Source organism: Clupea harengus, chromosome 26 (genome assembly GCF_900700415.2).
Source record: "Clupea harengus chromosome 26, Ch_v2.0.2, whole genome shotgun sequence".
Lineage (NCBI taxonomy): Eukaryota > Metazoa > Chordata > Actinopteri > Clupeiformes > Clupeidae > Clupea > Clupea harengus.
Genome location: NC_045177.1, coordinates 7,718,229 through 7,743,736, shown reverse-complemented (window position 1 = coordinate 7,743,736; position 25,508 = coordinate 7,718,229). Strand labels below are relative to the sequence as shown.

The 25,508-nt window shown below is 39.9% G+C and overlaps 2 protein-coding genes across 2 annotated transcripts; both read right to left on the bottom strand.

The window, feature by feature from the left end:
* Positions 1-4,674: 4,674 nt before the first annotated feature.
* On the bottom strand, positions 4,675-6,753 carry LOC105910166 (retinal cone rhodopsin-sensitive cGMP 3',5'-cyclic phosphodiesterase subunit gamma-like). The gene is made up of 4 exons (XM_012838854.2): positions 6,646-6,753; positions 5,741-5,853; positions 5,411-5,451; positions 4,675-5,160 (listed from the first exon to the last, which is right to left on the bottom strand). The coding sequence occupies exons 2-4, from the start codon at positions 5,839-5,841 to the stop codon at positions 5,084-5,086; spliced, it is 219 nt and encodes a 72-aa protein (XP_012694308.1). The 5' UTR covers positions 5,842-5,853; positions 6,646-6,753; the 3' UTR covers positions 4,675-5,083.
* A 2,933-nt stretch (positions 6,754-9,686) lies between these two features.
* Positions 9,687-11,779, bottom strand: LOC105910165 (retinal cone rhodopsin-sensitive cGMP 3',5'-cyclic phosphodiesterase subunit gamma-like). Its single transcript, XM_012838853.2, has 4 exons — positions 11,682-11,779; positions 10,463-10,576; positions 10,200-10,240; positions 9,687-9,994 (listed from the first exon to the last, which is right to left on the bottom strand). Exons 2-4 carry the CDS (start codon positions 10,561-10,563, stop codon positions 9,918-9,920), a joined length of 219 nt encoding a protein of 72 aa, XP_012694307.1. The 5' UTR covers positions 10,564-10,576; positions 11,682-11,779; the 3' UTR covers positions 9,687-9,917.
* Positions 11,780-25,508: the final 13,729 nt, after the last annotated feature.

The window sequence follows — 25,508 nt, the reverse complement described above, 5'->3', positions numbered from 1 at the left end:
GTGTAGTATGTCACCGTAATTATACGGTGGTACTATACTTTCAAATAGTTGGACAGTGTCAGCTTAAGCATCACACGCAATTTGAATGTCAACTGACAATTGATAACTGATGATTTTGTGCTGAAATAAGCTAAAAAAGTGTGAGTGTGACACATTATGACAGAAGATGGGTTGTGCATGTCTTGCATTATAACAATTTATTTATTTTGTGTTAGTGTGCTCCCGTTGTGGGGGCATATCAAAAAGCATGGCCAGTAATGATACAAAAATAAACTTTTGTCCTCTGGTGGAAATTTGTCATTTGGAACAAAACACTAAAAGAGAAAACGAATGCGAAAAGCAGCCACACTCCTAGGGTCTTTCGACAGGCTTCACAGAACATAAAAAAAACACATACAAAATAATGTGCAATTTGCAATCTGTGTTCGGAACAAGACCGCAGCTGATCAGATTCACTCAGCTTTAGTTTGTTAATGCACTGCTTGAGCCTCTCATGTGGCATAAAGTTATTGCCACGCAAATGAACACAATATATCAGTTTCAAAAATGTGTAGACTCTAGAGGTCTCAAACTCCAGTATCTACAGTATTGTGATAGGCAAGCCAACAGTTCAAAACCATCTGGCCCCCCACTGACCAGACTGGATGCTCATCGCCCCCCTGTAATTTGAGTTGGAGACCCCTGGTCTAGATGTATCTCAGCACATACTATTTACTATACTATAGAAGCACATCATATGGTTACATCTACACGCATTTTTCTTTGTTGTCTTTTTGGGTTCATTAATAAATTGCCCATAAAAACAAGAACCACCCCTTAATATGAGAAAAGGCCCTATTTTAATTTCTGAACAGTACATGATCAAATATGAGACGGCTTGACTCTCACCGTCCCTTATTACCCTCTCATGCTCACATAACTGTGGACACATTTTTCTGGCACGCCTGGTTCTCAAGCTGCGGACTAAGAGGATTGGGACATGCGTGTGTGTGTGTGTGTGTGGAGACATGTGCAAAAGACAACCTACCACCTGGGGCATGTACTTAGTGCCAAGGTCATCTCATTATATTTCCTAATTTTAGATTTAAAACCGACAGGTAAACATAATGCCTTTAGGTTGATACCAGTTAGTTATTACTGTTATTCAGCGTAGGGGGTGGGAATTGGAAGACAAGGTTCTTAAAATATGTATTAAAGTGTAAAGTAAGTGTCCATGTTAGTTGGCTGCTGCTGGCCAAGTAGTGTATTGTCATGACTCTTTGATCCCATGAACTTGGTGTCTGTTTAATTTGCATTTTGCTATTATTTGCTATTAATTTGCATTGCACTATGAGAGGTAATTGTACATTTAAAAAGTACCACTTCTGATGGGAATTTCCACATTAAAGCAGCCATTAGGAGTGCTGTTCGAAAACTCGCAAGCTAACTACCTAAAAGGCATGCAAAAGCCTTGCAAACACCACCAACAGCCCAGTTGGAGCTTGCCAACAAACTAACTGGTGTCTTTTGGCAGTATAGCTGGCAATGTCATGCTGTGAAAGCTTTTCTTCCATTTTAGCAGGGTGTTCCAGCCCGGAACACAGAAGATATAGGGCATATCCTGGATGGCTAGTGGGAAAGACAAAGGTGTTTATCTTTCCTTCAAATCACCATATGCTATGAAAATGAATTTGAGGATGGTACCAAAACTAGTTGCCTATAAAACCATACCTCAAAAAGTGTCAAATTGTTGCATAGTGTTACTTAAAAAAGAAGAACACATGACTACATTTGCCGCAGAAGTATTTTAGAAACGTCCGTATTTTCTTTTCATTTGAAATTGTTCTTGTTTGTCAACAAGCCTATTTTGTTTGGCAGAGGCTTTGACGTTTTGACGTCAAACTCATAATATGATGATGAGATTACCATGAGGGGCTTTTCCACCAACGCAGTCCCCCACCCTCATCGCCACGTGCCCTTTGAACTCCACAAAAGGAATCCCCACTCCCCCTGGAGGAAAAAGCCCTCACTTCATCAGATTTATGTTGTGGCTCAGTCAGTGCATCTTAGCACGTCTCTGCTAGCAGAGGGATGGGCTATTTTCCACGAACCTGGAAGATTCAGGAACTTTTCTGGGCTGTCCGGGAACATTCCCTTCATTGAGCTCGCCTCCAAAAGTAAGATGTGGCCTATGTGGACTGAAGAAATTCAAATTGAAAATGGTGAGCTAAATGTTGATTATCTTGTATAAATACATTTTTGAATTGCCATTTTATTAATACAAAAACGTCCTTCCTCACTGAGACCACAGCGAGTTCATGTGTAGTGTACATGTGTGCATGGGACATGTAGTTTTCATTGTCCAAAAACTAAAATGTTTCTAGACCTACAATGTTAATGCAATTCTAAAGAATGATCCAAAGACTGTTTCCAAAGAGTTAACTTCATTTTATGCATTTTGTTTGTCTGTTTCAGTTTATATTGCATGTCTCATAAATACTTTATAAATAAATAACAAACCCTCAAAAAAAGAATCAAGAATCGGGTTTAATTTTTTAAATTTTTCCTCAAAATTTGTCTGGAGACATTTTGTCGCAAGATCAGAGGTAAAACATGAGGCTGGTCAGTCAAAAGCTGAAGGTAAAAACACCCCTTAAGCACTGTATCTTTAGTTTCCTTGTTGTCACATATTATCTAGTTATTATTTTGGTTAAATATATTGGTTAATTTACAATTTGGGCTGAAGCTCCATGAATGAGTGCCCTGGGTTAATTGTATTATGGTTGTAGTTTCTAATCGTGCTGTAATTCCTCGATCTAAATCTGCTCTGGAGTACTAGAAGTTAGTAGCCACTCCTATTTTGGTACACTAAAGGGGGATTATTTGCTATATAAAGGTTGTCTACATTTAGCAAGCAGGTCTATTTAACTGTCTTGTACCTATTTGAAGGAGGTCTACAATTGACAGACAGAAATACAAAGCAGGTTCAGATGAAAATACCCTAAGAGAAAAAGTTGAGAAAAATATATAGCGTTGGCCTATAAAATACAATGCTAATTATAGATAGCTAACTTTACTTTACTTTTCTTTACCACTATGTATCCTTTTCAAAAATGCTCTGCCATTTTGAATTTTCTGAAAAACCTTCTTTGAAATTCTTTTAAGGTATTCTGAGTAATTACCTAGTAAAACCTAGCAAGATCTCCCAGAACATCTTGCAGATGATGCATTTATCTAGGTGAATGTGACAATTATTCAGTTAACAACCGTTATACCTATAATGTGTCTCTCCATGTGGGTGATGTCTACGTGGGACATTACAGGAATAATTAGTAGAACATGGTTTATCTGATCAGGTAATTTAGTGCATTAGGGGGCTGTGACGGGCCGAGCCTCGGTTTACCGTCAAAATGTGGGTTTGGCCAAAAAGCTCAAACAAGGGTTCAAAGATATATCCAGGAGACATGCTAAGCCTCTAAATATGCAGAAGACAATAATCAGCAGTCTCAATGAAAATATAACCTGCTAAGCCTCTATCAGCAGAGGACAACATTCAGCAGTCTACTAAGAAAAACTGCTAAGCCTCTCAAAAACAGAGGACAACATTCAGCAGTACCAGGGTCACATATAGGAGGTGTCCAGCACCATTTCTAAAAAGGTGGTAGACACAAAAATCAAACAATACACAGATGACAAGACAAACCCTGAAACATAAACATAGTATTCCTCTGTATGCTAAAACATCAAAGAAATAACTATGTAGTACAATTTTACATTTTACAGTTATGTAGTGTCCCTTCTGCCAGTCTAGGCAATTAGCAGTGTAATTAGCTAGGAACCGAAAATAAATGTTCTGGGTTTCCTGCGGCGCTTCTTTGTGTCGGACCGACCAGCTAGCAGAGGTCAAACTCCCAACCGGGTTCAATGAGACACTGTTGGTGCACCAACTTAGTTCATTTAAATAAATGGTTCCAACTTTGTGGAAGTTTGTGCAATCAGTTGTGTGTTTGTTTGTGTGTGTGCCAAACCATGTGTGTTTGTGTGCGCTATCTTCACTGTGTCATCCTTGTCAATGTAAGACATAATCCTATTGGTTTCAAGCAAAGCCACCCAAATTGCCAAAGTAGTGTGTGAGGTTTTGAAGATCATACAGCTCAATTTGATTTCAAATAAATTTTAATTTGCTCAGTAAGTCAACAAATGACTGTTAATGACTCACAGACAACCTTTTAAGAATCTGTTTGACATTTCATTGGAAATGGTCCAGTGAAGAGAGTGGCTGTGTATTAATTAGTCTTGATGCTTAATTAATTTTTGGACACCAAAAAAAAAAAGAAATTAATTTGACTTTGATTATTATGGGAAGAAAACTGACTTTTTTTTTTGACATTCTGCTGTCTTTACTACTGCCCTCAACCACTGCATTCCATCGGAATACCCAGGGTTGAGCAGATTGCAATTATACGCTCAACGTACATTCACAAGGCAGAAAAATGAAATCAGTGCATAAATGAATAGACCTCTGCCTGTAAACACTACGAAAGGGGAGAGTAAAAATGTGAGAGAAAAGAGAAAACACCTCTTCGGGGTGACATCACTACAGTTTTTGTCAAACCATTTTTTATAGACAGCATCGTTTCACTTTCTTTGCACCAATTGTGCACCATCTAAAAAGAAACGCGCATCAATACAATGTTGTGCCTTAAGCATCATTTTTATTCCTCTACTTGACCACTAGAAGCATATCAAGGTACTGTACAGATGTTCGAGTCGACTTTCCCTTTGTTTGCTCGCTGGGGGTGCTAATGGTCATTCCTCTACAGAGGGTGGGGACGGATTGGGGGGTGGGAAGGAAGTCCGTTTCCAATTGCATCCATATTCGTTTTTTAAATCTGAAAGGGAAGTAGAAAATAGGCATTGTGTTGATGGCAGCTGTCATCCATGCTTGCTCGCTTGATGGTTCGATCATCGGCTGAGCAGGCGACTGCATACTTGCTAACTGGTGATGCCTTTCAGCGCTAGCAGGGCATGAGAAGCCCCACTGGAGAAGAGGTAGGCATCGAGGAGAGAAGGGGGGAGGATGGAGGAGAGAAAGGGTGGGGCACTAAACAATTCCGTATTTAGCCAGATCGCTGAGCTCCATGTCACCAAACGCCTCCCATGGGCAGACCACGGTGAAGTCTGAAAGAGAGAGAGAGAGGGAGAGAGAGAGGGGGGTGGAGAGGGAGAGAGAGAGAGAGAGAGGGAGAGAGAGAGGGGTGGAGATGGGGGTGGAGAGGGAGAGAGAGAGAGAGAGAGAGATCATTATTTTGGTTTTGCATGTCTGAAAAGTCCAAGTGTTATAGTGCTTGTTCCATGTCAAAATTAAAGTGCATTCACATAGTTGAATGCTGAAAGTTGTAAATAAATAAATAAATGCTCTGATTCTTACCTGTTCCAAGTCCCTCCATCCCTGGGATGTCATCACCGAACCTGTGGACCACAGAAGGTGATGAGCAAAACAAGAAAGTTTTTTCTTCCCCACAGTAACGTGACCTGAATCTGAGGTTACATGACTTGTCATCTCTGCTTCTGTCCCCATTAAATGTGAACATTCTATCCTTGGTGATTCAATATGAGGTCATCAAATTCTTTGAATACCAGAAGCCTGTATTGCACTGGGTTGTTTTACATGTGAATTGTTTGGACAGCAAAAAGTAGTCATTTCATCAAGTCCTTTTTTCAAAAGCCATGTTGTGTTACTAGACTTTCATTGTCTTACCCCTTCTGGCCAGGCTTGGGGGCCTTGCTCTTGAAGACGCGCTGGGCCCTCAGCTTGAACCTGGGGGGTCCTTTCTTGTCTGCGGCAGTAGCAACATCCATTGCGTTTGTTTACTGTGAATAACAGAAAGGAAAAGCTTTCATTTTTTTGCTCTCAAATCTCTTTCATGAGGGTAAACACACAGCCATTTTAAAAAGCTACGATGAACCATGTAAAATTCTTAAACGGACAATGTAAGTTATATCTCCTTAGGAGAGTTGACATGACAGTGACATCTAATCCTGCTCTTTGTTCTCTTTTGTGCCTCAATAATCATTGACCTCCTCTCTGACGCTAACCTAAGCTAAGCTAAATTAAGCTAAGCACTGATTTTAACCCCAATGCTAAAATTGCGCTGCTCTCTTATGTCATCGTTCAGACTGTCCTGGTTTGTAAATTAGAGACTGCTAGGAACAACTGTTTTCTCAAGTGTTTTCACATAGTGTCTGAGCTTAGTACGTTTTGTAATCATACCCATCTGTACATGTTTTTGTCTGTTTTTAATTTTTGCCTACTGCATAATTGCAATGAGCAATGCCTCTCTTGTCTGTTCTTGGCTACCAAAGCATACTCATATCTGCTAATAAGTGCATTACTGAACACTCTTGTCTAGTGAAATTAAAGCAATACTCATCTCTGCTAATAAGTGCATACTGAACACTCTTTGTCTAGTGAAATTAAACTAATAAGTGCATACTGAACACTCTTGTCTAGTGAAATGAAACTTTTGCTTTCCTGTACGAATCCGAACAGCCTGTTAACAGTCTAGAAAAACATCCCAGTATGCTACAGCCCTATTCAAAGTATCCTTCAACCTAAATGACCGTTACTGAAGCAAAACCCCAAACAGCATAATTTCCTCCTACCTGGTTTTCTCAGCGAAGCTGGAAGAATAGGCTTGAGTTCTTGCTCCTGAAGGGAAGAGCAAGTGCAGAGATGCAAAACAAAGGTGAGTAGAACTCTCGCTTTCTTTTTGCAATCTCTCTTAACAGCGTTTGTTTGCGTGTCTGCCTCGCTCTTTTATACCTCTCCGTGGCTAATCCCGTGGAAGGCACGGCCTCTTTCTCCTGGGATGCTCCATGCTCCCTCGCCCCTCCTCTCCATCACATAGAATAGAGGGGGATCAAAAGCTTGAGTGAAGGTGTATTTTAAGGCAGACTTAATTAATGATAAGCTGTCTTGTGTTGCACGTTGAAAAGGTGATGTGAAAAATGCCCTGCCAACTGGGCAAGTGTCATGTGTTTGGGGTATCAGTCATGGCCATTGGCTGACCAGAGGACCAATACTGAGGCGTAGCCCATGTCTGTTTTAACACTCACATACCTTTATGCTCGTTTACACAGTATATTGATTGGCCTTTAAAGTGCGGATGCTCCTGAATGTAGATGCTCCTTATAAAACTTGACATAAAAGAATGACATCAGGTTATAACTGAAACAATGGCGGTGGCCTAATAGCAGAATGGTAGTTCGATAGTTCATTGAACGGTCATGACAATGATTATTATCTTTTAATTAGTTTTATTTTTCTTAATTTGGGTTTCCACATCACAGCTTGAAGCAGTGTAATCTATTTTCTTTTTGTGAATCATCATCATTCTTCATCTCACAAGCAAGAAAACACATTTATTTGTGGGAATATGTGGGACATCTCTACAAGTAAAGAATAGATTGTCCTATTTATCCACTCAGAATACACTCTTGTCTGATTGGGTATATTCTTTATACATTTTATCAATAAGTGAAAAAAATGTGCACAGCTTATTCGACTTTGTTAAGCATGTGTTCATTTGCGAGTTAAAATGCATCCATGACAGAAGTCGTCACAAAGAACCAGCTTTCCATCATCACTTAAAAAAAATCCTAAAATGGCCTGAATTCCTCACCCAAGAAAGGAAAAGAAAACCTGGCAACAAAACATCTTGTGAAGAGGCATGAGGTTCGTGTGCTGACCTTTGGTGTTGAAGCTCTTTAACTCTGCCTCGTCACCCGCTGTGACTGTGCTTACATAATGGGGAGAGCATCTGTTCCTGCATGTCTGGCTCTGTACCTTCTCACTAAGAGGATTTGGCCCCCGATGACATCTCTATGTATGTGAGGCTGTGTTCCAGTTCACTAGGTGTTTATCTTAATTGCCATGATGACGGGTAGTCTTCTTGGATCTGCAGGCAACGGACAATATGGTTGAGATACACGCTCGCCAGTGATAGGCTCTCAGTTACTTATGCCTAAAAGTGCACAGGCTCTTAACTGAGCTGTAAAATACATTGTAGAAATTGTCAGTGAGAAAAGATAACAAACCTGATGATCCAGTATATTTAGTGTGATTGCCTAAGCATAGTTGGTGTAGCTGGCGAACAAAGATGATCAAATCTATAATTTCAACAATGCCATTAAGATTTTCCAGTTTGTGACATGCTGCAAGCTGAAAGTCCTAACACACCACTGATCAATACACAAAACATCATCAGCTCAGCGACAGACCTGGCAGCCCTGTACACTTTTGAGAAAAGATGGCAGTCTAAAACGAGGTATTTATAGTGTCATTAACACAATGTTTAATAGCTATTTGATAAGCTATCAGTGTCTCCACCTTTTGCAACTTTTTGGAACATTCTGAAGAGCCGTATAATAATACTGGTTAATGGTTAAAGACAGGTTAATTGTTTAATACTGGTCAATGGTTAATGACTGGTTAATGGTTTAATACTGGTTAATGGTTAAAGACAGGTTCATGTTTAAAGACAGGTTAATGGTTTAATACTGGTTAATGGTTTAATACTTCTCCGCACGCGTGTCTCACACCACTAACACAAAAGTCTCCAAAAGCTAGTTTATAGTACGGGATTGGTACATCTGCACACATGTTCCAAAGACATGCATCAAGTTCTGCAGGGCTGCTTAGCATTGTGTTGTATAAGAATCACGTAGTGGCTGTCATGAAAGACACGGCACAATACAATGAGCACTCCAATGTCCTGACGTTCACAGAGGCTGTGATTAATTTAATATTTTGTTCAGTGTACGAGGGGATTTGGGGGACACCTTTAGAATCAGCTTTCATCTTTATGGTTTACTAATTGCAGTTATCATTCTTTGCTTCACATTCTTAGATGACAGCCGCATTGACTAATTTGTCTACACTGCTGTGAAGCCATTTGAGTTGCCACTACGTACAGACATAATATGTCTATCAGTCATTCATAGATGCCTCCAGAAAGACTAATTTGACATTTAAAGGTGCATTCCCGCTTCTGGTGAAAGGTTTTTGATATTTGAGCTCAACACCCAATCAAATTACACCCTTCCCTTGAGTACTCCTGAGGCAACGTGATGATTGGCTGGAATAGTGTGTGGCTTTGTCCGAACCACTTTGTTTCCCGTTAACAGAGCACTCTTTGATCACACACACTGGGCAGACCACTAGAGGGATGTAAGGTGAGTTTAGTTGAATTTGACTGAGAAGTCTAATGGATTAATCAAAGACTACACCTTTAAGAGTCAAAGAGGGAAATCACTGTTCACCCATGGGGACACCATGGGAAGTCCACATATATGTGTTTGTACATTTGAAGAGGAGTCAAGAAGTTTGAGTGAAAGCATGATTGGAAAATACTGCATTTATTTGTGGAATTCTACTAGAATGCCAAATGCTGAGATAATTTCATAGCTGAATTGATCCAGATTTCATATCTGAATTGATCCTGATTTCACATCTGAATTGATCCAGATTTCATAAAAATAGAACTCTGTACACATAAATAGACATCTGCATTTTCATCACATTTGAGGGAAGAGACAGCAGGGTAAAAAGGCAGGAGCAAGGAGTCCATAATCTTTGTGATATCGCAACCAAATTTGAGATACCCTCACAAGATAGTGTCCAACAGCATGCGATATCTGTAGCAGTCGCTCAAACAAAGGTCATGCCTTTAAGGAAATTCAAGGTGCATGTTGTAGGTCGATATGTCCGTTACAATTATGAGCCAAACGTGTAAAACCATTGTTGTCATCCACGTTTTTAAAACCGATGGTTCGCGGCTGACCACTGAGAGAGCAAATGCACACTTGCTGACCGGTGGGAGTCTTGTCCGGAGGAGAGGTAGGTCATGAAGAGTCGAGGACGATGGGGTGAGGAGCTACACAATTCCGTATTTAGCCAGGTCACTGAGCTCCATGTCACCAAACGCCTCCCATGGGCAGACCACGGTGAAGTCTGTAAGAGAGAGAGAGAGAGAGAGAGAGCGAGTGAGAAGGAGAGAGAAATTAGGACAAAGGAAAGGTGAACAATGTAGTTTAACGTTATTATTAACGAGAGTGATGTGCTTGTCTTTCACAGACAATATCAGGAGTGCTCACAGCAAACTTGAATTTACTCTACATAAACTTGCGCTGGAAAAGTGCTTTGGTTTGATTCTTACCAGTGCCGAGGCCCTCCATCCCGGGAATGTCATCGCCAAACCTGAAGATTGGTAAAAATTAGCATCAAACTCCATTCATTTCCTTTTAGAATAGCAATATATGAATCTATAACATAGAATATGTGGAATTGACATGCTCATCCTACTGATGTTTTGGATATGTTTCGAATGAATTACTACAGAGACTGTCAAACCAATTATTTTCATAACCAAAAAGAGCGCTTGATCGGTATTTTGGGCTATTCTGTCATCGTCTCGCTTACCCCTTCTGGCCAGGCTTGGGGGCCTTGCTCTTGAAGACGCGGGCAGCCCTCTGCTTGAACCTGGGGGGTCCCTTCTTGTCTGCGGCGGTAGCGACGTCCATTGCGGTTGTTTTTCTGGAAGTCAGAGCAAGAACCTTTTAGCTTCAAATGCCCGAATTGAATCATTTTTACTAAAAGATGAATCAACATTTACAAAGAATAAGTAACTGATCAGAAATAGAAATAAAGGCTGTTTCCAATGTGCCACACCGCTTAGAGTTATGTCATCTCTGTACTAGGCCCCATGTGTAATCCTTCCTTGTTTGTTGACTTTGCGAACCCCAACCTGGTAGGTTAATCCTGACAGATTAAGCTACATTAATTAACATCTGTTGATTTAACAGTCACACAAACAGTTGTAATTACCAACTGCCTAAGCACTAATCTCAGGGAGTGTCAGATTACAAACGAACCAAACCGTTCCAGCACCTCTGTGGGCAGTATTAGGGATTCCCTAGTGCTGCCCTAAACCCTTTTCAGTCCTTCCTCCACACCTCTGTAATTCTGGACTCTCTGTTTCCCATTGTATCCCCTATGGAATTTTGAGGAAGTGCCGGAGGTTTTTTTTCCCCTTCTTTTAGCCAAATGTGCTACTCTGATCTAAACCAGTGATGCCTTTGAAGCACCATCTGCATTCAGATCTCTCTCCTTTTCTGTGCAACTGTGTCAGCATTTTTCTGTGCGTGCTCTGTGCATCTCTCCCTTAACTCAGCATTTTTCTGTGCGTGCTCTTTCACCGAAAAGAATATGTAACCCCTTTGTAATCACCAATTTTTTTTTCTCCGTAGCTGTAATGGGTTGCGATTACATTTATTTTGTAATTCAATTATGTAACTCTGTCACATGTGACTAGTTACTCCACAATCCTGGCCAAATATGCTTTTCAGTGTGGTAGTCATTTCTCTTGGAAACAAGTAGTGCATACTCTGTCTTCTGTTAGTATGCCATGTTATCTTCTCTATAACAGCATACTACAGTATCTTCCTTTGCTAGCATCAGCTCTGCTCTGGCTTGGGCTCTTTTCATAACACCATTGGTACAGTTTTTTCAAATAGACATTTCATCAAATGCTACTGAGCCAATCCAGAGAGTCAGTCTACTGTATTAACAAAACACTGCAGCAATTTAGTATTTAGCATTCAAAATCACAGAAGTCGTAATGTTGTATTATTTTTCTTACCTTGCGGAAGAGCAAGTGCAGAGATGCAAAACAAAGGTGTGTGAAGAAAGTCTTCGCTTTCTTTCTGCAGTCTCTCTCGGATGCTTTCCTGACTGTCCATCCCTTTGCTTTTATACCCCTTAAAGCTTATCCCACCTCAGGTAGAGCCTACGCACACCCTCAGAACCTTCTAGTACATCCAGGCTCATCTTTTTTCCATCCTCCCCCTCTACTACATAGACTCAGATCACAGGATCAAAAGATTGTGCATAGGTGTATTTTAGGGCAGACTTAAGTGGAGCTAGTTATTCGCTAGCTTGTGATGAAAAACATGTGCATCACAATTGGCCCCAATTAGTTCGATACTGTAGGACTGTGTGTTCTGGTTGTGGTGCTGGCTAATTATGTAAGCAGTTCTGGGAGGCAGCCAGTTTCTGCTGAAGCACTGTTGTACTTTCTCACGTGTTTTCAATGGAAAACAGCACTGTGTAGCACTGTTGCTAACAGTCATGCTAATCAGAATCTTGATTCCCCATTCTGTGCATGAAGAGTGACACATAGTTCTAGTTCAGTTCAATTCTAGTTAATCAGTGAATGCCTGGTGTGTGTTGTTTTATATCACTGCTTTTAACCACGGCAGTGTGATTGCGTCAATATATCATTTATATATTGAATTTATGAAAATTTGTTATATCTAAGCACCCATTTACAGTATATACTGTATTTTGGTGAATAATACTGTATTCAGAAAGACACCAAAAGTAAATAGTTATCAGTAAAAAAAAAAGGTAAACAAAACTCCTCGTAAGACTGTACAAGACTGGTTGTCCTTTGACCCTGTCCTGCCCTGCACTATCATGCTTACATAATCTTAAAGGCATGTGTATGCATACCTGGCTGTGAAACTGCTGAATAAGAGGATTGGACTATGGTGACATCAGCTCTCTTTCTCTCACTCTTCCTTTCTATGTATAACTTTCTCCCTGTCTCTATTTTTGTGTGTGTGCGTGTGTGTGTATGTACATGCACACATGTATGTGCACACGTGTGTGTGTGTGTGTTTGTGTGACAGCATGTAAAATATTCCATTCAATAGCTATGATGTGCAGTTGATGCCCAGGTGAATGGGTTCTCTGTAGCAAAGGATGTGGCTTAAACAGATATTAAACTGTGTGTTTACACCATTTTAACTGATATTAAACTGTGTGTTTACACAATTCTAACAGATATTAAACTGTATGTTTAGACCATTCTAACAGATATTAAACTGTGTGTTTACACAATTCTAACAGATATTAAACTGTGTGTTTACACCATTTTAACAGATATTAAACTGTATGTTTACACCATTCTAACAGATATTAAACTGTGTGTTTATATCATTCTAACAGATATTAAACTGTGTGTTTAAACAATTCTAACAGATATTAAACTGTGTGTTTAAACAATTCTAACTGATATTAAACTGTGTGTTTAAACCATTCTAACAGATATTAAACTGTGTGTTTACGCCATTCTAACTGATATTAAACTGTGTTTACACCATTCTAACTGATCAGTCATGGCTCTTTGGCGTGTCAAGGCATAAATCAATTCCTTGGTTTCTTAATTTCAGCTGAAGTCAATGTTTGTCAGTTTAAAGATGCTGCACACCAAATACTGGTTAAGAACAGTGTGTGTGTATATATCATTCTCACTGTTCTCAGGTGGCTTGTTATATTCTGATATGTCAAACTCTAAGCTATGTTTCCATAATAAAATTATCTCTGATGTATGTCCCCCCAATGCAGGTTGCTTCATCACTCCTGACCCAGTTCTCCCTACTGTAGTTCAAGCTTTTAATTATTTTTTAAATTGAAATTTATTGTTTGGAGGATAACCCCTTGAGATACAGCATCTCGTTTTCGAGGGGGTCCTTATAAATATATTATAATTATATTACATATACTATATATTATAAACCTAACCTACAGCAATGTAACTGTAGCCTAAATGTGTTTGTGTGATTTGAATACAGTTGAGACATTCATTTAGTTTTACCTGGAGCAGGGGTACCTCTCTGATGTTTTCTTTTTCAATTAGTATTTTAGTGGCAAAACTCATGTAGTTGATCCTTCAAGGCATGTTTGGTGTTAAAAATATGCTTTATTTATCTTTTTTAGTTTCATGGTGTAAACAAAAACATTGGGGTAGCAGGTTTGCATTAAATTGACACAGAAATCATTGCACACGTGCCTCAAACCATGTGGATATTTTCTTATGATGTCAAACAGACCTGTCCAAGCCAAGGTTTTGGTAAAGTAAGGTGTTTATTAACACCAAAATTATGAACCCCTTCCTACCAGTTCGGCACATAATGTATATCTATGTGCTGAGGGGAAAAACTCTAGAAAGTAAAAGTGCTACCATGTATTAATTCTACCTGTGTATTTAAAACAGGTGATTTCACTTAGCTCATCTACCTGGCTGAGGAGTTGTGCTAATTAGAATCAGCTGGTTTAGTGAGTGTATGGAACAAACACCTGGTAAGACTTTTACTTTTACTGAAGCTTTTCCACCTCTGCCTGTGTGTCACTAATGTAAGATTATACGGATCTGTGTGTCACTAATGTAAGATTATACGGATCTGTGTGTCATTAATGTAAGATTATACGGATCTGTTAGTCATTAATGTAAGATTATACGGATCTGCAAAATGCAAGATGAGGTTTTGATGATAACAAAGGCCTGATGTCATTTACATTTACAGTCTGAGATGCTGACATACTTTCTCACTGTTGAAGTAAGGAAAAAGAGTACATTTTAGGCAAGCTTAATAATAATAATGGCTTGTGACTGGCTTTCTGTTGAATAGTTTTCCATGAGCTTTTAATGAATAGTTTTGGCCCTATGAAATCAAATACAGCCACCTTAATAGGTCTGGATGTTTTGACATCATCTGATTTAATTTGACAATTAGAATATTCCTTTAACTGCCTGAATGCATACACGATTTCTGTTCTGTAGTATTTCGTCCTCATTTGTAGGATTTCACACACACACACACACACACACACACACACACACACACACACACACACACTCACACTCACTCTCTTTCAATGAGTCAGAGTGATTCACAGGGATTAACTCTCTATTCTTCAATCATGCTCTTGTATTTTGTGATTGGAGTCGCTGTCAAGTGGGCTCTTGACCTCTTCAGAACACTTGCATGATCTTGAGTCAAGTGCATTTATCTAAGCGCCTCTTATTACAGCTAGCTAACTGAGAGACACCATCTCAACCATTTCAACAACAGAATTTCTCTCTCTGAGTTCCCCTCATCTCAATAACCATCACCGAGGGCTGAGAAACAGGTGAGAAAGCTTCCCAGGAATGACGTGAGAGTTGTCACCACGGTTAAAAGTGACGTAAGGTCATTATAGAGGCTTATGTTTGGATTATTATGTTGCATAAGGGACTCTCGTCAGGAGAAAGTCTGTGACAGGTTTACATCTGCACTTGACTGAGGCTATAATCCTCATAGCTTCAACCTGATTTAGTAACTCAGAGTTCGTCATCTACACGATGACACTACCATCACAACATGTTTAATGAGATTTAGCAGTAAGATTAGCTGAAGAAGTTCAATTAAATTCGATTACATTTTAACAATAAAAACAACAATACAATTGTTTCAAGGCGCTTTACAGAGCCCAGTGCCTAAACCCCCTTCACACACAGGTATAGTTATATACTTGTTTTATAGCGCAATACATTGCTATTTGATTTCAGTGTCTCCATTTGGAACGGATCACATTTTTATACTGACAATGAAACAGTGAGAGTATGTGGTTTTCTTTTTTTTTTAAGATTTATTTTTGGGCTTTTTGTGCCTTTGATCAATAGTGCAGTGAAGAGTGGGACAGGAAATGAGAGGGAGAAGAGCTGGGGAGTGGACAGGAGAAATGACATCGGGCCGGATTCGAACCCGTGTCCTCCATGGGTGTCAAGCCCGAATGTGGTTGGGGCTACTGCTTGCGCCACAGTGCCCCCCAGAGAATATGTGGTTTTCATCCAGAAAATGTGGTATTTGTTTTGCAACATTTGCACACAAAAAGCTGATTTGAAAAATCCTCCACCGTCTTATCATGTTTCATCTGACGCATGCAAATACATCTGCTGAATTCTCTACTGCCTTCCAAGCACAACCTCCAACACAGATCCCTTGGCACCAGATAAAAGTCCATCAGATACTTTACAAAGGATTCGTTCTTCTCCAACAGCCTGTGAATTCCGATACCACTGGTGTCACTACTTAAAATTTAAGCCATTTAGTTCTAATGCCATATTATGCTGTAGCTATCTTGTTAAATTCCCTACACAGACTCCTGTCTCTGGCGTCGCCGTGGTTTTTTTTGGCCAGAAAAGCTTACAGAATGTTGATGGTCTCATGAAGGCTTGAATCACTGAACCTCCAGTTTTTTTCTCGGCTGGCACATTTTCTCTTCTGCGCTGCCCCTTCCTCATCCCCATGCTGTTTTATGATTCTTACCCTTATCTGTTTAACATGTCCTGTCTTAACATTTTTTTTTTTGCTAGACAAGATTTATCCTTTAAAACATCATGGAGGATTTGGAATAACAGTTTTTTTTCAATGTGTGCCATGTCATTCTGTGTTTTTATCTCATTTCATGTATCTTACACTAGAGACCACCACAACAAGACAGACACAGGACCTAGCAGCAGTGCTTTTGTGTGTGTGTGTGTGTGTGTGTGTGTGAGAGAGAGAGTGTGTGTGTGTGTGTGCGTCTGTGTGTGTGTGTGCGCGTGTGTGTGTATGTGTGTGTGCGTGTGTGTGTGTGTGTGTGTGCGTGTTTGTGTGTGTGTGTGTGTGTGTGTGCGTGCGTGTGTGTGTGTGTCCCTAAGCCATATTGTGGCCTGTAATGTACCTCTGCGCCTTCAGTCCCCAGCCCATCTGTGTGTTTTGGGCTTTTTCAGGCCAAGCTTTTTAACGGTGCAGTTTATGACACTCGTCTTGTTTAACGTGGCGAGTAATGACCCTCCTCCTCCTCAAATCCGGTGTTTTAAAGGCTCCAAAGTAAACTTGGTATGTCAAGAGGTTTTGCAGGCACTCCTTCTGCTGAAGGTTTTATGTTCCCTTGGGTCAAAAGAAGACTGTGATGTTTACTTGGCTCATGGAAGAGGAGGAGAATTCACTCAGAGTGAAAAAGGTCATCTGTTTTCTCCGTTCACATGCTGACCCTCTCCATTCCTCTCCTGCCTTTGTCTCTCTCGGCTCTCGATCACACTGATCGCTTAAGGGAACGGCCTGAGGTGGACAGAGCCCTCGGGGGGTTTCATAGGGGCTGAGTAGTGTTGGCTTAAGTGAAAATAAGATGTGGGTTAGAGCAATGTGCACAGGAGCCACATACCTGCCATGACCTCATCTCTCATCTTTCACCACAGCCTGTTATGAACTCATCTCTCACCAGAGACACAGCCTGTTATGAACTCATCTTTCACCAGAGTCACAGCTTATTATGAACGCCGACATTTTTATGGCAATTTTGTCCGTAATGGGCACTGCAACTGACACCTTTCAATAAAAATTGAAATGGTCTCAAAGCACTTTACAAAGCATTCTCATACACGCATCATGATTAGCATACATGTAGCACTTTACATACGTACAAGATTACGTGATTCACACAAGATGGTATATGATACGTAGAAGACTGATAGTGAATACAAATGAAGAGAGCCAGCATTCAAAGTATTGGTTGTAGAACAGCTTCTGCCCTCTGCCATCTGCACACTGTTGGCAAAATAAAAAGGTTGTAAAAACCATCCTGTTTGAAAAGAAAAGAACCAACCCACGTGAAATATTCCAAAATGTTCTCAAAGTGAGTAATATTTGCTTATGGTTTTTCTAAAATAAAATAAAAAATTGTGATCAATGAATTGCCATAAAGGGGTGATGTATAAAACATAATAAAAAAAAATGTGTGCATCTTAATAACTATGTATTAATCTTTTTCAATATTTTTTATTTTTTATTATTTTGAATACTTGCTCATTCTTCCACTTTATGCAGTGGTCATATTCGTTTCTGCATTTAACTCACACTCACACTACACGCTACTCTTTGCTCTTCACTACACACCACCCTTTGTGCTCTTTGTGCTTTATACTGCAAACTGTCTACTATTTACATTAAATGTCATTCTTAGACTACTCAGTTAATAATCCAAAATCCTTACATGACTGAACATACGATGCCATTGATTTCATATAATGAGCACTGTAAACAGTCTTGTCTCAAACGTGTGGTGTATTCAAAGCAGAGAATGTTTTGTGCCGTGTGTTTGCTGCCGAGTTCTGCAAATGAGCCCGTCCCAGCACGAGCTCAGGTGAACCATCCTGAGATGTGTCTGCCATCCAGTGGTCATCGTAAGATCTTTAATCCTAAAATCCATTGAGGGAGGGACCATAGGGTCTTCCCATGCTTCACTTCTCTCCATCGATCACTGCATTATAAGTACCCAACCCCCCCCTGCCCCACACACAACACAGCAACTCCAGTCACAGGGGGAATCACTGTTGGACTGCAGGTCAGAGACTCTGGGGGGAATAAACAGCATCTCAACCCTCCACTGGAGGGGCCAGAGCCACACTATATGTGTTGACGCTTTTAGAAATCACTAACAGACAGATATTGGATTCTCAAACCATCGTTCAGGTCTTTCCTGAAGATCTCAGTGTAGGCAACCATAGATCATAGATTTAGCTTCTTCAGTAGTATGATGGTGTGAGATGTGAATACTAGGTCTCGAGATCAAAACCTGAATTTTAAAACACAATCACACACACACACACACACACACACACACACACATGAGATGATGCTCCAACCTGATATTATTTTTCACTGTGTAAATGTGGCCACTGGCATCTTCTTACTAATGATTTCAGAAATAGATAGATAGATGGATACTTTATTAATCCTTTATTAATTAGCGATGAGGGTAAGCAGCCTATGGCAGGCCAGTTGGAGATCCATGAGGCATTGACACCTGCATAAGCACATAGAGCCTGTGAATGTGCCCTCTTCATTAATCTGATCTCCCTAACACTCTTACACAGACATGAAGCCCATCTAGGCCCATTATACAGGAGCGTGTTGGTGTAGCTGAAGAGTTCCAAAACTCAGATGACCTTTGCTCTTTGAGATGGGATGCTGACAGGTCACAAGCTCTCTGTCGGTTACCATTCATTCTCTCTCTCTCATATTCACTCTTTCATGCTCATTCTATCTCTCTCTCTCATATTCACTTTCATACACATTATATCTCCCTCATATTCACTCTTTCATACACATTATATCTCTCTCATATTCACTCTCTCATCCTACATTCAACATGTTTCCTGTGGTGATTTGGAACACAAAAACAGCTGTTCCTGTCATTTTTGTTGGGCCCTCTCTTACTCCGTGTTACTTTACCATTTTGTCATAACCTGTGATTAGTCCTGACCTCTTGCTCTCATATCGATTAACAGCTTACCTTTGCTTACATCCCTTTACAAGCAGATGGACACAAACAATATGACTGACTAGACACAGCAGCCACAGATGACAGATTAGTCTTCTTTTGTAAATGGAAAAAAAATCTCAAAATGTGTCATTGTGATACAGTATATCAGTCTTTAAAGAGGACCTATTGTGCTCATTTTCAATGTTCATAAATATATTTTGGAGTTACATATCACATATAAAACACATCGTTTTTCTTATACTGTACACCTCTATTCACCCTCTGTCTGAACTGCTCTGTAAGAGCTCCTGTGTCTTTAATGGTGTGAAAGTTGAACAAGTAGTTTCGACCCCTCGGACCTGAGAAGTGTGCCAAAGTCACTGAGAATACCTGTAAGTACTCAACTATTTAGACATCTTATGTTGTGCTGTGGTATGCTGACGTTACTGTGTAGCTCTCTTTACCTATCACTCTCTCTCCAGAAAGAATGAATCCCGCAGCACATGATGAAAAATAGGCATGAATATAATAATATCATCATCATCATCATTGTTTATTCAGGGAGAAATTGACTGAGCACAGGGCTCTTTTGCAGCAATGCCCTGATTGAGGCTACATAGTATAGAAGAACAATACATAAACAAACCATAACAAAACGAAACAGACAAAATACATTAAAAAAAACACATTAAACAACTCAGAAATTAAGTAAAAAAATAAATAAATAAAATAACATTAAGTAAAAAAAAAAATTAAATCAGAGAATCATTTAAAACAACAGCATTGAGGCACATCCTTATTATCTAAAATATACTAATATACTGTGACACAGGCAGCACACATCAACACACTTCACATTGGCAGTGAGGCTGTGAGCTGTGCGTGTACGTGTCACACAGGTGTCACATTAATCAGTCATGGAGCATTTCTTCCCATTTCTCCTGCCCCTCACAGGTCATTGCCCTGTGTGTCTGATGCAGGTGGAGAGCTGGAGAAGGATGTCAGTTTGACAGTTGGGCCTTACAGACAAATTGGCAGTGCAAGGGCTTTGACAAGACAAGTGTATGGGTTTCTATCTATCTATTTTGTACCATAGAGAGAAACAGACATCTTAATCATGACATGTCGACTGTTTGGAAATGATGAAGACAGTGTTGCACGGGAATCGAGGGGGGAAGTTCAGCATCTAAATGTGGCCAGAATTTTGTTTCCAGCATTTTCCGCTCATTTCCGTTAACAAATGATAATGATGATGACCAAAAGAAATGCATAGGGGACAAGCTGATGATAATGATAACCTTCTGTATTCAGATCTCATTCAACCAAACAACAAAAAACACTGCAATTTATTCAATTTGTAAGGGATAATGTATACTCCACCAGTCAGTATCGCATAATAAATCCAAAAAGGACAAACATGACGCCGACATGCAGTGGACTTTCAGTTACAATGAATTTCCGTTATGAGAAGTGAACGGGCTACTTGCGGTATGATATGATAGATGTGAGATAGAAGCACAAACCCCCTTGCCAATGGCTGTGGTCATTAATGTTTTGCGGCGGCCATTATAAAGAAATATCAGACCTCTGAACGTTGGGATGGGCCATTCAATTCAATGGAACTTTGTGCAACATTCCGAGGAGCCGTGTAATAATAATAAATATTAATGACAGACTGATGGTCTCTTAGGGGGATTCATGCCCTTGCATCCATCCCCTGGTGGCACAACTTTGTGAACAACAGCAAGAGCTGGATGGCTGCCCAGAGATACAGCAGGGAGCATTACACTGACTGGCTACTGTTAACAACATGGAGGGTACAACGAGACTTTCTCTGTTTCTATTCTGTGTTGGTTCCTCTCTCCCTCCAGAAAAGCTTGTTCTGATCCATGAGAACCTGACCTTGAGGAAAAGCCCTGAACCATGAGGGCCAATACATTCAGTTATTCAAATTCTGCACACAATGTTATGTGAACCTGACAAGGATTTGAAATGGGATATCACAGCAGACAGCACATTGGTTATACTGACTTTAGTTCAATTGCCAGCCTTTTCACATGCAAGGGCATGCAGTTGCAAACTGCCTGCAGTGATTTTAAATCTCCACTAGAGGATGTGTTGCCTTAAGCCACAACAGCAGAAAAACAAGCCATCGGTACTACTGATGCCTCCAGCTATATTCACATCATACATAGTAAACACACCAACTTACCTCTAAATAAAGGTGCTGGTCCTTTAGGTGCACTGATTCCAAGAAACACCTAGAGTAGTTCAATGATTACTGAATGTATTGGACACCAGTAACCATTAGAGAAAAGTATGTTTTCCTACATGCACATTCCTCCATTCATAAATCCCTCATTTCTGTCATGTGTTTTCTAAGGAATAGAATATTAAGAGACTTCACATTCCAAATCAATATAATCATTCTTATATTTTGTAGCATGCACAGAGAAACATAAAAGCATCTGAACAATGCACTGCGTAATTATCTAAACAATGCACTGCCTAATTATCTAAGCATCAATCTCATTATGGCACGCCACCTGCTATCCAGGGTAAGGGGTGGTGGTGGGTACCCCCCTGAGAAGTGTTGTGGTTGATTTAGCCACACCGTCTGTCTCCCCATTGCCAGAACTGTTTGTACGTGCCTAATGTCCACTTTTATTCCCCTCACACAAAATAAATTCTACTGTCCCTGTCTTTAACCGGCAAAGAGTTAACACCAGCTTGTTTATTCTCAGACAAACACGCATATGATTTTAAAACCTGATTATGTCTCCACCAGTAGAGATACCGGGTCAAGATAGCTTTACAACCAGACGGAATATGTTGAAATGAGCCAAATACACAAACCCAAACACAACTTGCTGTTTCTATCTTCACCCGCCCACCAACTGTGGAGTTGGGAAAACATAATGAGAGTAATCATAATAACTGTTACAGAAAACCAATCAATACAGTCAAACATTATTATTTCACACACATCATTTCTTGTATACAGTCCCCTCCACAATTATTGGCACCCCTAGTAGAAATAAGAAAAAAAGTGGGGGGGAAAACACCCTAGTTAAATAGCTTAGCCTCACATTGAAATAATGATAAAAATCCAACCTTTAAATCAAATAAATCTATTCTAAAAAATGAATACATAAATAAATGATTGTTGTTGTACATGTTGTACAAACTTAGCCTCACATTGAAATAATGAGAAAAATCGAACCTTTAAATCAAAGAAATCTATTCTAAAAAATAAATACATAAATAAATAAATAATCGTTGTTGTACATGTTGTACAACCTCCCTTTGCCAATAAAACAGAGCACAGGGTCTTCTCCTCTAACATCTTATAAGGTTGGTGAATACAGAGCAGGGCATTTGAGAGCATTCCTCTTTACAGAAATTCACCAGATCGTCCAGGGTCCCTGGTCCTCTCTTGTGCACTCTCCTCTTTAGCTCACTCCACAGGTCCTCTCTTGTGCACTCTCCTCAGGTCCTCTCTTGTGCACTCTCCTCTTTAGCTCACTCCACAGGTCCTCTCTTGTGCACTCTCCTCTTCAGCTCACTCCACAGGTCCTCTCTTGTGCACTCTCCTCTTTAGCTCACTCCACAGGTCCTCTCTTGTGCCCTCTCCTCTTTAGCTCACTCCACAGGTCCTCTCTTGTGCACTCTCCTCTTCAGCTCACTCCACAGGTCCTCTCTTGGGCACTCTCCTCTTTAGCTCACTCCACAGGTTTTCGATGGGGTTTAGGACTGACATGACCATTACATTTAGTCATTTAGCAGACGCTTTTATCCAAAGCGACTTACAAGGTATACACATTTTTTACATTTACACTGATGGCACACTGCACATCAGGAGCAATTAGGGGTTCAGTGTCTTGCTCAAGGACGCTTCGACAGGGAATCGAACTAGCAACCTTCTGATTACTAAACGACTTCTCTACCTCATGTACCACTGTCGCCACCATGGCAGAATCTTGATTTTGTGTACCATTTTTGTGTTGATCTGGGCATAGGTTTTGGATCATTGTCCTACTGGATGACTCAGTGACAACCCAGTTTTAGTTTCTTGGCAGAGGCAGACAGATTTTGATTTCAAATGTCCTGATATTTCATGATGCCATGTACCCAAACAAGGTTCCCAGGACCTTTGGAGGAAAACAGCCCCACAACATCACAGACCTTCCACCATACTTAACATAGAGATCATCAAGTTCTTTCAGAATAGTCATCCTTCTTTTTTACGCCAAACCAACCTTGAGTGTTTGCTGCCAAAAAGCTCAATTGTCGTTTCATCTGACCATGGAACACGACCAGTTAGTCCCTGCAGTGTTAAACAAATTCCAGCTGCTTACATCTGTGGTTATATGACAGGAAAGGCTTTTATTTCTGACATGCCTTCCAATTAATCTGTTGACATGTAGTTGGTAGTGACCCCAAGATACTTTTTTCTCTTCAGCAGTCATCCTTAGGGATTTTTAGCCTCTCTTCCATCGTCCTCACTGTGTGTGGGGGCTGAATAGACTCGGGTCCACTTCCAAGCAAGTTCCGGTAAGAGTTCCGGTTGATTTGAACAGTTTAATTATTGTCCTAATGGTGGACATGGGCGTTGTCAGGCAAGTAGCTATTTGTTATAGCCATTTATGAAGGTCAACACACATTTGGTGTGTGCTGATTTGTGTGTTCTCTTATCACATGTTGTTGTCACTGTGTGTTATATTCTTATATTTCACATGTTGTTGTCACTGTGTGTTATATTCTGTGTCATATTTATACCCTAGTAAGTCATGGATTACTGCTTGAAAGTTCCTAAACACTCTGATCAACTTGTGAAATATAATTGGAAAAAATGTTTCAGTTATATTATGTTTATAAGAATGTTTAGGGTCCCGCACATGTGATTTTGTTAAAAAAAAAAAAAATAATCTTGATTAGGGAGTTTTTTTCTCAAAATAAATTTACTTAAAAGGTTAGATTTCTCATTTTCAGTGTGAGATTAAGCTAATTCACTGAAGGTGAATTTCTTATAACCGTTTTTACTCATCTTTACCAAGGGTGCCAAAAATCATGGAGGGGACTGTACGTGTGTGTATTTTCAAATAGTAAAAAAAAAAAAAAAAGGTTATACTGTACGAATGTATTTCTGTCATTCAAATGACATAATGAATAATGGATCACTGGTGACCTACCTAGTCACACACTCTTAATATTATATTTATAATTAAGTTAACATTTTTTTTAAAGAATATATATATGAAAATAACATATATTTTGTTGTCATAGATATCACTGAAATAACATGTCCTTTGTTATCATAGATTTCATGAAAATAACATGTTTTAAAATAGAGCAGGATATCTTCACCACTATAATTACATCTGTTTGGTTTAAGAAATTTGCATCAACGATTTTCATTGGCAGATCTATCCGTCATGGAAATAATAGTCAAGATTTAAAAATATTTTAAGTTCAAGTTCTTTTCACTGCAATAAAGTAAGGCATCGCAGACTTATATGAACTCAAGCTTAGAGCAGAAATAGGAATATAAAGCGACTGAAGAAAACATCCTAAAGAGACACAAATGTGCCAGACCCATAAAACAAGTGCCTCCTGTACACATCATCTTTGCCATAAGCCATCTGCCCTCCGCAGACTCCCTGCTGCTGATAGAATCCTGTGGAACAGGTATGGACACACCGCACCAGAACCTGTTCCAGCTCCAAGCTTCTAGAACCAATTCAAGTTCCCAGAACCAGCGGTGATCGGTTCCACAAAAAAAAAAACCACTAGTCTATATACTAAACATGTAGACACCATAACCCTACGTTTGTCTCACTTCAGAGGTCGTTGCAGGGGAAAACAAAATCCTCTCTCCACAGGAATGATGGGAAGGGGAGTGGAATGTTTATGGCAGCATCTGAGGGAAAACTGAAGCACAGGAAGTGGCAGCTTTCACACACAGGAGGCTGTTTATGAAAGGTCTGATAGTGCTTAAATGGATTTTTAACAAGACTTCTAAATATAGCATCTTTTTCCTGACACTTATGCTACATGTTTGCATACAGGAGAAAGCAAGTTGGTATGACAGCAACAATTGTCCTTCAGTATTTTCAAGTGGCGTGAAAATGAAGTTCATCATCATCACTGATGTCTTTCCATAACTTTCTTTCTCACTCATTATCATTTTCATTTTCTTTCCCTCTCTATGTCACACACACACACACACACACACACACACACACACACCACACACACTTTCTCTCTACTTTCTCCCTGACACAGTGACACGTAGCCCAACGCTCGCTGACCCCCAACTTATCTCTGCCACCTG